The sequence below is a fragment of the Aulonocara sp. 'chitande type north' Nkhata Bay genome, linkage group LG5, assembly GCF_057382095.1.
Source record: "Aulonocara sp. 'chitande type north' Nkhata Bay isolate Kocher_YH1m ecotype deep benthic linkage group LG5, A_spYH_male_GT1.1, whole genome shotgun sequence".
NCBI lineage: Eukaryota > Metazoa > Chordata > Actinopteri > Cichliformes > Cichlidae > Aulonocara > Aulonocara sp. 'chitande type north' Nkhata Bay.
In genome coordinates, this window is record NC_141348.1 from 36,137,646 (window position 1) to 36,149,531 (window position 11,886).

General features: G+C 34.9%; 1 protein-coding gene and 1 non-coding gene across 4 annotated transcripts; one reads left to right on the forward strand and one right to left on the reverse strand.

Annotated features, from left to right (window-relative positions):
* Positions 1-1,131: 1,131 nt before the first annotated feature.
* LOC147331170 (complement decay-accelerating factor) lies at positions 1,132-9,405 on the reverse strand. Of its 3 annotated transcripts, none has more exons than XM_086293282.1 (13): positions 9,174-9,405; positions 6,290-6,475; positions 6,100-6,199; positions 5,567-5,637; positions 5,156-5,335; positions 4,669-4,707; positions 4,408-4,488; positions 4,145-4,204; positions 3,636-3,674; positions 3,510-3,551; positions 3,365-3,416; positions 1,991-2,066; positions 1,132-1,793 (listed from the first exon to the last, which is right to left on the reverse strand). In XM_086293282.1, the coding sequence occupies exons 1-12, from the start codon at positions 9,247-9,249 to the stop codon at positions 2,009-2,011; spliced, it is 984 nt and encodes a 327-aa protein (XP_086149408.1). In that variant the 5' UTR covers positions 9,250-9,405; the 3' UTR covers positions 1,132-1,793; positions 1,991-2,008. The 3 variants fall into 3 exon arrangements, with proteins under 3 accessions (XP_086149408.1, XP_086149407.1, XP_086149406.1); XM_086293280.1 differs by having other exon boundaries at positions 1,141-1,793; positions 4,408-4,539; positions 9,174-9,403; XM_086293281.1 differs by lacking the exon at positions 1,991-2,066 and having other exon boundaries at positions 1,140-1,793; positions 4,408-4,539; positions 9,174-9,403.
* A 2,224-nt stretch (positions 9,406-11,629) lies between these two features.
* LOC147331171 (U4 spliceosomal RNA) lies at positions 11,630-11,763 on the forward strand. Its single transcript, XR_015129311.1, has one exon. It is a non-coding gene; the product is annotated as a U4 spliceosomal RNA (small nuclear RNA).
* The last annotated feature ends 123 nt before the right edge of the window (positions 11,764-11,886 follow it).

Genomic DNA, 11,886 nt, shown 5'->3' on the forward strand with positions numbered 1-11,886 from the left:
AAAACAAAAACCACTTCCCTCTGATAATTAAATGTCTGTCAGCATAACTAAGACAAACAACTATGTTAATGAAGGCGTATCCTGCCGTGAGATAGAGCTGAAGTATTACACTGAATGAAATACAACACTTGAGCAGGATACAATGAAACAGTCATTGTCACAGGCTGGGTCTCTGACCCAGCGCTCTGAGTTCATGTTTGTATTTGTCTCATTTTGTTATGTGATTTAGTTTGTGTTATTTCCTATCTGCCTTTAGTTTAGGCAGTTATTGTTCCTGGGTTTTCTATGTTTTGGGGTTTTGTATTTATTCATCACATATTAGGTCTGTTAAGTTGTGTTGTCATGTTTTAGTTTTAGTATTTCCTGTTTTATTCTGACAATGTCATGTGTTCTTTGTTTATTGTATTTAGCTTTCCTCTCCTGGTCCTGTCATTAGGTTTATGTCTGTCAGCTGTTTCCCCCATGTGTCTCCACCTCCCCTGATCACCTCATGTATGTATTTAAGCCCTTTGTTTTCTGCATGCCATTGTCAGGTCGTCTGCTCATCCATGTCTCATCTCCAGGTACCCATGTCAGTTCACTATGGTTAAGGTTTTTCATGTTTTGTTATTAGTTCACCCAGTTTAGGTTATTGTTTAGTTTTCACCGATGCCCTATTATTTTGTACCCTCGTTGCTAACCTCAATAAACGGCTTGTTTTGTTAATCCACACCACGTTTTGGTCTGCGTTTGAGTCCTCCTCTGCAACACATACGGTCTGCCCCAGCCAGACCGTGACAGTCATCATCACATTTTATTTTGGGCTTGTCTTTGTATGGATCCACACCCTTGTCAGCATAATGGCTTTGTGCTAATCTGTTGACATGACAGTGAATGCATTCACTGATGCTCTCCTCCTAGGAGAGAAACTTTTACATTTTAAGGTGTGATGAAGACTTCATCATGTTCTTTAACCTGCATAATAGTAGCATGCACAACAAAAATTAGGTTATAAAATCTTTCTCTTATCTAGTAGATTATTTTCATTTTCACAACAGCGTCTCAATCTGTCCAATGAACCCATTCAGTTATGTTTTGGTTTTTTTGTTTTTTTTATCAATTTTGCTCCTTGGTCTTGGAAATTCCTTTCATATTTAATAGAGCCAAATCTTGCCTGATCAAAGAGGAAAAAACTAAAGAACATAATGAGAAAAAAAAAACTACACAGCCCTTTTCTCATGGGAGTGCAGTTTACTCTTTTTTTCCACAGCTTAGATCTCAACAATAGACAATGATGAAAAGAAAGTCAGGAGGCAAAGAATGCAGCTGATTGTATCTTTAGAAGTCACCACTTCATTCTACTGACTGAATTAACCACACTGTATGCACTGCATCTCTTTCTAACCTCCTTTCTTCTGGCCAAATGAAACAAAACATTAACATATAACATGACATGTAAAGTTATGGTGGTAAAATTGATCAAAAGCTGCAAACAAAAAATGTTTTTGCAAGAACAACAAGAAAACAACATTATTGTATTTACTGTTTTATAACATAAATAGCATATAAGCAGCAATAATAAAGTACAATAAAATATTTACAAATTAGGTTTAAAATAATGCAAAAATCAAATATAATATTACAAAAGGCAATCCAAGTTTGATACTTTAACTATGTAAGCTCAGCAGGGTGGATTATCTGCCAAATGAACTGTGGCAACAATGAAAGTAAGTTTTCTTTCCCCGTCAACTCAGCGAGGCACAGTTTGATGGTACATCCTTGGGCCTTTTCATAAAGGTGAAATTCCATGTGAACTAGTGTAAAAAAACAGCAAAAAAACAAAACATTAAGTTGACCTTCATTCACAAAGTAATGCAAAAAAGGGAAATGATGCATCATTCTTTTTTAGGCTTCAATACAACACTAGCAATACTAATATTAACAACCTAAACTTACAGACAGAAAAATGGTTAAATATGTCTGGTGTATTTTGATGGTTTTATACAGATACCTGGGTGAGGCAGGCAATCTAAAGATTTTGGAAGTGTAATAACCCCGGCTTCTGGTCTTCTCTGGTGTCATATGAGCTATGGTGCCATTAAATAAGGAATTTGCATCAGAATTATGGAGTTATATTACTTTTATGTTAAAAAATTTATTAGTTTTATTGCATTCTTAATTGGCAATAAAAAGTGTTAGGTGTTAGTCAATTCAACATTGAGAAATTAATTACTTAACAAAATGACTCTGTCATTGAATGTATATATGAGATCAATGTAGCCTCAATGTCTGAACAGTTTAATGACTGAGCACTTTAAACCTAGATTCTTTCTAATGGCTAGTAGAGGAAGACTCTTGTCACCACAAAAGAAAACTCAGTTGTAAATAGAAAAGCTACCCCTTTCCTGATGAGTTTTTGGTCTTAATCACTTGTTTGTCAGGTAGGTTTTTTGTAACCTTACCATATAAAACACTTTGAGGTGACTGTAAGATTTATACAGGCGATCCTAGTCGTCTTGGTTTGGACAACCATTCAGTAAACACAGTTGTTGTCAATCAAACAAATTCCCCAAAACAATAAACATGAATCAAACCTCTTTATTGCAAAAAAATGTGAACAATATTTATTGCTTTGTATGTCTATATAAGTATTCTACGTAAAAACAATCTCATCTGTTTTCCTGTCATAGGCCAGTTGTGCCAGGGGAGATAACATTGCTTTATGTTAATGCGATGTGATTTTGATACATTTTGATTGACAATGAGCCATATGACCCATATGAGCCATATCATATGCTGTGTCATCAGTTTATTAGTTATATCTGCTCTATGTTCATCATGTCAGATTTCAAAAAAAGACAGGTGAAGGTAAAAATGCTCAGGTTGTTGTGGTACTTCACAAACTAATGGAGATTAAAGGCAGCTAGGTCCATCTTTTATATGCATTCTGTGGGCATAAGCAGCAAAATATCTATCCATCCATTTGCTAAATTTATTATAACAAATGTTCTGATTCCTTATGGCTGTGACATACAAATCAGCAAAAAAGCAAACAAAGAGATTTTGTTTTTTTGCTGATTTGTAGTTCACAGCTGTTTTTGTTAAAGGATTTCCTCCTGACTTCCCTCATTCCTCAGCAGTCCGGAAACACACACACACGCACATCTGAATTTCAAAGACTAAAATGTAGTGGATAGATTTAAACTGCTGCAGCATATTGACGATATATTACTGTACAAGTCCATATAGGTTCTGAAAATACAGCTCTAAATATTCAAAGGTCAAAAGAGCAGAGCACGCAAAGAGAAGTAGCAGAGGCATATAGAGTAAAATCAAATGTAAGCCATGCATGATGAAGTTAAGAGTAAAAAAAAATTGAACTTACCCTTTTCTTCTCATGTTAAACTTGTGCAACAGGGAAAAACCTATAATTGCACCTGCAAAAAATAATTAAAGAAATTTTTTGTTTTTGTTCTCATTTCCACAACAAAATGCACTATATAAATTCCAAAAGAAACAATATACATTACCTAAAAAAACCACAGCACCAATGACGACAGCAGCCACTGTTCCTGGAAAAAGACAAGCAAGGTTAAACGCACATGGAAAAAAATACAATAAATGTTTCTTATTAAAACTGGGGTTAAAAAACTCACCACTATCCGTGGCAGTATTTACATTCCCATCATGCATGCCTACAAAAGAAATATACAAAAAACAAACAACCACAGTTTTAGTATTCAGTTTAAACTGTTAGGGCAACAAGGATACATATACTGTAGCCAGATAGACAGATTTCACAATTTTCACATTTCATAATTTAGTGTTCTCAGGCAGAGAGCACAAGCACGAAAATGTTAAACTATGCAAGTTAAAGTCTAACTAAGTAAATTTAGTATTAAAAAATTAATGTGTTATATACACATGAATAATCTATGACCGACCTATCTCATGGCTTTATATTAGCTGTCAACTCATAATCAGTTACAAAGTATCAATATTGATGTTGTTCAAAGTCTTCGAGAACCTTTATATTCTTTCCACAAAGTAATGACATTCAGTGGTGTACAATATGCAATTTGGTAGTCAATGTAACGTAAAAACAGGCCAAAATATTAAAAAAGAAGGTTCAAATGCTTGAGTGCTTTATAAGACATCTCTCTACCTTGAAAGGATGATGATGTAGTTGACAGAATACCGGCAGAAGTAGCTTTTCCTCTGAAAACTTTTGAATAGCACAAATAGAATAATTCTCCCCAAGTTTCAACAAAGCTTCAAGAAATGTTTAAGTTTTCACTTTAAATTTTTAAGTATCAACAGGATAACAGTAGGTCTATATGAAAAGTCGTTTCTGAGATGCATGCAACATGCATATAATAAATTCATGCTCCTGTGATTAAACAGTATCAATTCAGAGTTTTTCTGTACCTTTTGGTAAAGTTGAGAGATTTGGTATTGAACTGGTTGTGACAGTTTGAGTTCTGTGAACTGTGGGTGCAGCAGAGGAATCTGAAAACGTGGATACTTTTGCGTCAGTTGTTGTCAAATCCGTTATGGCAACTAGCATGAGGAAGAGAAAAACTGCTTTTTAATGGAAGAGGTAAAACCACATAATTCATAATTATTCTCTATATTTCAATATATATAATTCTGTAAAACCACTGTTATCCATTATTTCTCTTTATATACCTTGTGATCGAGAAGTAGTAGCTGGCGCTCTTGTCACTTCTGTCAAATAGGAATAAAAACAGAAAACACTTTCCTTCATATCATGTCAAAGGAAAAAAAAAAGCACAGCAGCAGCAGCTGTTGCTCCTTGACATAGCTTCCCCGCCCCCAACAACTCTTGTGGGGAAAATTTACGCTTTAGTTAATACAATGTTAGGTTATTATTAGAATTAGCGTGCCAGTTAGTAGGTAAACTACATGGATGGAGAACATTTATAAGAGGTAAATATTAAAAGCTGAAGATAATGGCAAATCGATACATTAAATATGGCATGGTTTGGAAGTGGTCAGCATAAAGAACATTCATAAAAACGACATTGAAGAATACAAAAACATCTGTATGATCCTAAAATAATGTAATATTCTCAAAACATTATGACCACCTCGACCTGCTTTGCATCATAACATTAAAAGTAACAAGTAAAACACACTGATGCATCAGCCTTACCATTGCATACAGGTTGATCAGGACTGTATTCACCAGTTTCATCGCATACAACAGTATCACTCCCTATGAGGGTGTATCCTTCATGACAGGTATAACGTATGGTATTGTTGTATTCTGGGTCATCTCCAGAATCCCATGAAGTATTGCCATTGGCTATTGCAGGTTTGTCACATGCTACAACTGAGAAACAGAAAAACCTCTTTACTCCAAAAAAAAAATAAATCACAAAATGATCACAAAGTAACACATTTTACTCCTTATATATAGTGGCATTAATAACTGACATTGAGGAAAAAAAGTAACAGAACAGAAGACTGGAGGAATGTTTCTGAATAAATGCTTGTCTTAGAAACATTAAGTAAGAGTTTTGACCAGTTCTATGACTGATAGCTAACAAATGAAGACATTTACTTTCGCAAGAAGCTCTGCCACTCCACCCTTGATCATAGCACTGTTTGTAGCTCGACCCGCTAATCTGGTAACTGTAAAAAGACAGAGTGAAAACAAAGCTGCTTTGTTAATTTAAGGAAATGTTCATCCTTAACAGTAATAAAATTGCAATGCACTGAAAAAACATTTTTACAACTGAATCAATCACCGTTGTTAGAAGGAGAGCCAAGTTTCTAGCCAGTGAAACCACAAAGTAACATCTTATGACAACCAATCTATTTGTCTTTCATATGTATTTTGTTTTCTTTAGAAATATTTTCCATTAGCCAATGCATTCCATTGCACAGACATCAGTCATTTATCAGTACTTTATGCCAGACAACGTTTAGCACTACAGCATGAAGAAATGCAATGTTTGGAAATGAACATTAATATTTTAGTTATTTTTGTATGTCACTACTTCATGATTTTCATTTTTCTTTTTGGATTTTCTTATATTTTAACACAATGCTCAACCAGATAAGTATGAGAAGGTGAAACAGGTTTATACTTGCCCTTTTTCACAAGTTACTTTTACTAGAGCACCAAACAGAGTACCCTCACTTGTATCAAACTTCATATGTGGCTTTGGTGGAGGTTGACCACAGTCTTTCTCTGTAGCATAAAAAACAAACAACAGATATCACTACAGGTGTTTCAGGCTGTACATTAACTCACAAAATAACAGTAGTAGACAAGACTTACTCTTGCAGATGAGCTCTGACTCAGTCCATTGATCATTAATGCAAGTTATAAATTCAGAGCCGCTTTCTTTAATATATCCACTAGAACACTCTAACGTGACCATGATATTCTTTGGGAAAACATTCTTTAGAAGTGATTCATTGGTTAGGACAGTATTGTTCCCTCCCTCAGGTTTAGGACAGTCACCTGGAAGTAAAATAAAAAAAATGGTTTAAAATCAGTAGTCATGACAGTTAAACACTAAACATGAAAATTTGATTAAAATGATTAAAAATGTAAATACAAATTCAGCCAATATCATACATAACTTATAGGCTTTAGTGGAAGACATGAATGAAAATAATCTGCCGATCCTAATTCCTCATCAGAAATCGCTTTTTTAGTAAGGCAACTTTTATAAATAACCTAATGGAGAGGGATAATATAACTTCCTTCGGTGAAGTTTGTGTTAACATCCTTATTTTCAGTTAGTCACATTTTGTTATTTGTATAAAAACACTGAAAATATAGGTTCCTATCATCATAATACAGAAAAAATCTATACCCTTAGTGATGAGATGCACTTAATTCTTAATACTAAGTTTTCCAATGAATATTTAAGAAAAAAAGAGATAATGTTGCCCCACAAAAATGTGTTTTCCTGCATGCTTTCTTTCTTGCACACACAGGAAGAGATTCCCTATATTTCCTAATATTTCCCAACACAGACACACAAAGGGGGAGAGTGTAAAGCCTAAAGCCAGGTGCTTGTTTACAAAAGTCTTTGGTCTTTGAAATGCAAATGCAGGTGTACAATGTATTTGATCATTCTATATCTATAACAGACAAAAGGTTAGACTGATATAAGTAAGCTTACATTCACAAGGTTTTGGAGCGGGTCTATTTTTTAAATTGAGAGAACCCCAAGAGGAAATGAAATTGATGTTAGAGTATGCAGCCAAGAACTAAAGCCTTATTCATTCATTCAGTGAAAACCTGCTTTGTTTTTTTTGGCATGCACAGATTGTAGAGATTGATTTTGGAATGTCTGAATGGCAAACAAAAAATAAACATAGAAACAGGAAAAGTTGCTACCAACATATCTACATAGATACAATCTGATTTTAAAAACAAATCTAATTAACCCTGGGGTTTTTGTACTACAAAGGCGGTTTACTTCTTACTAAAGTATATCTTACCGCAATATAACTTATCCTCCAAACCTAACCTACCGCAGAGCGGGTTAGATTAGCGATCAGTAGATATGAAATCTGAGCCTACTGACTAATCAGTCATGACTTTTCCAGAGAAGATCCTCAGATTATCTCTGGAAAAAAGACTAATTTATTTTGTGTGTTTTGTAAAAAATATGAAAACAAGGCCACCTACATTACATCACATTTGTATGTACACTAAACCACATTGAAATTCTACTTTTAGATTTATTCTTTACTACCTCTCTCATGAGGCTGTAACAAACAACAAGAACTAAAACTTCCTTCTAAATATGAAGTTAATCAAAAATTCATTATAATCCATGAGATTCTCCTGTGTCTTGATACAGGAGCTATATAGCTGATAAAGCTGTAATATTGATAAGTGTGTTAACGTATACAGTTAGAATTTTGGGTCACTTTCTTTTCTGGCTTCAAAAAGCCTAAACATATGTGGTTGGTGCATAGTAATGAAATTTATATCACAGGGGCCTTTTTGTTTGAAGAAATGTTGACTAATCTTGGCATTTGTAAATGGATACTTGCTGTTATATTATAAAGGGAATACTTAACCAAAATGACAAGAAAAAATGGTTCACTGTAGGTTCATTGTGCTGTGATGGTTGTATGTAGGTTTGTAATGTATGTGTGCTCGCAGAGGTCATTAGTTCATTGGAATAAAGCCACCTCCACACATGGCTCAATGTATGGTGCCTCAGTGTGTGCGTGCTTATATGTATCAACATGTGTAAGTATTTATGGCTATGGCTTTGTACTGGTATCTGGTCATGGAACTACACTCCATTCCCAGATCTAACTTGGGAATGTCTGGTTATTTAACACGTGATCACAGGGATCTCTGTTGCTACTGATGTTGTTTTTTTCTACAAAATAAGAAAACCAGTAACCACTTGTGACTAATTAAAAATACCAAGATTGATTTCAATTATATGTGCTTCAACTTAGTGTAAATCAGATATTTAGCAGGTGAAATAAACGTTAAACTTACTTTTGAGGGTATTAAGACGTCAAATATGTTGTTTGAACAACAAATTGTGGCTATTTTTTCTCTCTCTCAACAGACTAGGTAGTATGTTATCATATTATAATGCTGAACCAGGCATTCACCTGTCCCTCTTGGTAATGTAAGTGTTAATAAGTAACCATGGATTTCTTATTTCAGTAGGTCTTCCCACTGGAAATGTTAAGAGGTCATTAATAAATCTAAATCTAAAGTTGTGGATAAGTAAACCCTGGTAAACTGAACTAAACAAACAACTACTAAAAATATAAGAAAAAGAAAAACTTTCTACTTTTTGGTTGTCTTAGCTTAACTGACATCTTCGCTCAAAATATTATTTCTCACTTTCTAAATTTGTTTACTTCAAAATAATCGCAGGAGTGCGCTGTATGGTAGAATAGTAGGTATTTCTCATCATGACAAGTTATTTCAAATATTCGTGTCAGCTAGTGGTATTCAATGTGAAATGTATAAAACGGTATAACTGTAAATATCTCAACAGCTGCTGATCATTTCAGAGATATTCATAGAAGTTGGCGACTTTTCTTTTCCTCTTGCTCAGACAGTAAAAAAATGTAGCATGGCTCTCTTAGTTAGAGTTCTCCTGTGACTTGGTTGATAATTATTATCTCATTAAGCAGACTCCCCCGAGAATGGTGTTACTACTGACCTGCTGCGTTTACGACCAAGAGGTACATTAATAGCAGGGACTTGAGTCTTCGCTGTGTGTCCAATAGAGTTTCCATGTCGCAGAAGGACAAAAAAGATCCTGGTCCAACTCTGGAAAATCCTTACGTTAACCGCAACTTGTTCAGAGAGGCAAGAGAGAGACCTGAACCTTTCCTCAGACTGTCAACTCTTTACTCTCTGCTGTCTGCGAACGCGTCATGCTGTTTGTATTGCACGTGTAACCGGAAGTGAAGTAATTTCCTCCAAAATAAAAGCCTAGAAGAAAGAATAACCCTCTCCAGAAGAAAACTGCCGACTGAATTAGGAAACTAGCCCTTTTAAGGTAAGTACATGTTTGTGATTTTTTTAAAAAATATATAATATTGATGTATGAATTTGTAGCTTTCTGAAGGAAAACCTGCGCATACAACTTCACATTTCACACTCTGTAAACAACTCAGGTAACGTGCAAATTCTTACTGTTCAGTTTTACATGTTTAAATGTTTAGATATGCACATATAATTACAACTGATTGTACACTTCATAGTCTTTAAACAACTCACGTTTAGGCCTAATGTACAATCTTTATGTCCAGTCTTATTGTTTAAATCCTTCAAAGACATACACATGTTTTTATACATGCATGTGCATATATTGGGTATGGGTATGTGTGTATGTATATGTAGACATAATTATATGCGTATGAAATATGGATTTAATATAACGTAAAAATTGTTTCGTTTATTTTGAAATGCTTTGGAAGTATTAAAGGAAGTTCTGCTAAATTTATACGCTATATATACATGTGAGAGGTTGGCAGCAACCCGAACTGCCTAGTCAACTGCCCAATCTGTTCCTGCAAATAGAGTAGGAGCGGTGATATCTCCAAACAGTACAAAGAGGGGAAAAGGTGAAACATAACTGTCTTGGAAAAGAAATCGGCCACCCCCTCTCTGTATCTTTAAAACCTCTTTTTTGTTTCACGGGTCCTCAAAAGGTGAAAACAGTTATTTCTAATAAATCTATATAACGGAATACGTGGTAGACATTATCTACTATAACAAAAATCCACTTTTGGGTGCGAACTTTAACTAAACAAAAATGTGAAAATAGGAAAGGCATGGCTGAAGTTGTGAAATCGGGGATTCCCTTCGTAGCACTTTATACAGTCAAAGTCTGAGTCCCTTTAAATGCTTTGGATTTTTACCATGGATACGGGCTTTGTTCAACAAGGGGACTGCGCCTCATTGCCTCATAATCTTGTCTAAATTCCAAGCTCACCAGCAAAACCGCTGACAGGGGCTGCCTCTTTTTCCACCCAAGAGTTGCCGGAGAAACCATCTAGTATCACTTAGAAACAGGACAACAAAGCGCAAGTGGCCCGTATCTGTACAGTAAAAGACTGGGGTGTTTTTAAGAAGTGCGAAAACACCAGCATATGGGATCCACTTTTTTAGTGAGGCAGCCTGCATCACTCTAAAAAGTAAACTAATGAAAGAAATTAGAGCCCCAACCCATTTGTGAGTGCAGTGATGTAAAATCAATCAAATGTAAACTATAAAAAGTATGCGGTGCACCTTATTCTCTTTTAAGGAATATTCAAAAAGTAGCATTAGTGGGTAACTGCTTTTTGTGAGACAAGCAACGTCTTGTGCTCAGGTCTCTTTTGCTATTCTTATCTCTCAGAACACCATGTTCAAGTGACTGATTAAGACACCTCCCTTCTCAGCAGCCCCCATCTGCTTCTCATCAAGTCGGATAATGTGGAGAAGAGGGTGCCAATTTTACAGCACACTGCTGAATAATTCACCTGCCTTTCTAATGTTGAGACATACCAATAAGGTGACGTGAACAGTGGCATTATCATACAGTTTAACTCCACCTTCTTTTGAAGCATCGTCTTATCTATGCCATGGCAGGTCTGTGCATGCAAGGTTCTCATTTGGAAATGCCTTTCCCCTCAGTATCACATTTTTTTAATCAATCTACAGGATTAAAATGTTCATCTCATTCATGCTAAAACAACATCCATTTTTCTGTTACTGTCATTAATGGTGACAAGAAATAATGAATCTTCATTCAGAAAAAACCCCAACAACTGATGACTGGCGGGAAAAAAGTTTTAAGGAACTAATGTCCTTCAGTGACATCTAGTGCTAAAAAGATAAACTGCGATTTAAGAAATGTGGTCGCTGTGATCCATCAAAATGTATAGTCTCAACAAGCTTAATGTCACTTTTATTAAGAGTAACTAATTAAATTATTAAGTGACAAAATAAAGTGTGTGTTGTTTATTTTTCCATTATAGGACTTGGAGGTTGTTGCTGTAACATGCAGTAAAATACAATAAAGACTTCTTTTATTAGATTTTTTTCATCTATTTTGTATCTGTAACATTTATGTTATGCTATATTGGAATCACTGTAACAACTTTTTTCAATAAAAATAAAAATAAAAGCTTTGCGCAGTGGCAGTATCGTAGCCTATGAGGTTTATCCGAGGCGCGATTATTGCTCGTTGAAAACTTTACCCAAAAATAAAAATGAAAATAATAATATTGATACTGATAAGAAAGTAATAACATATATTACCAGTAGTTACTTCACCCCTTATTGCTTGATGTTGTCAGTGACTTTGTAGTTTTCGTACACCTCCTCACATCCTCTATGGAGGCTTACTTTTATAAAAGTGCCTATAAGAGTGTCTTCATGTA

Coding starts and splice junctions, on each gene's coding strand:
- LOC147331170 (XM_086293280.1), bottom strand. CDS start 9,249: ATGGAAACTCTATTGGACACACAGCGAAGACTCAAGTCCCTGCTATTA. Junction 5,638..6,099: donor AAAGTAACTTGTGAAAAAGG/GCAAGTATAAAC, acceptor GTCTTTTTACAG/TTACCAGATTAGCGGGTCGA. Junction 3,552..3,635: donor AAATACTGCCACGGATAGTG/GTGAGTTTTTTA, acceptor GTCTTTTTCCAG/GAACAGTGGCTGCTGTCGTC.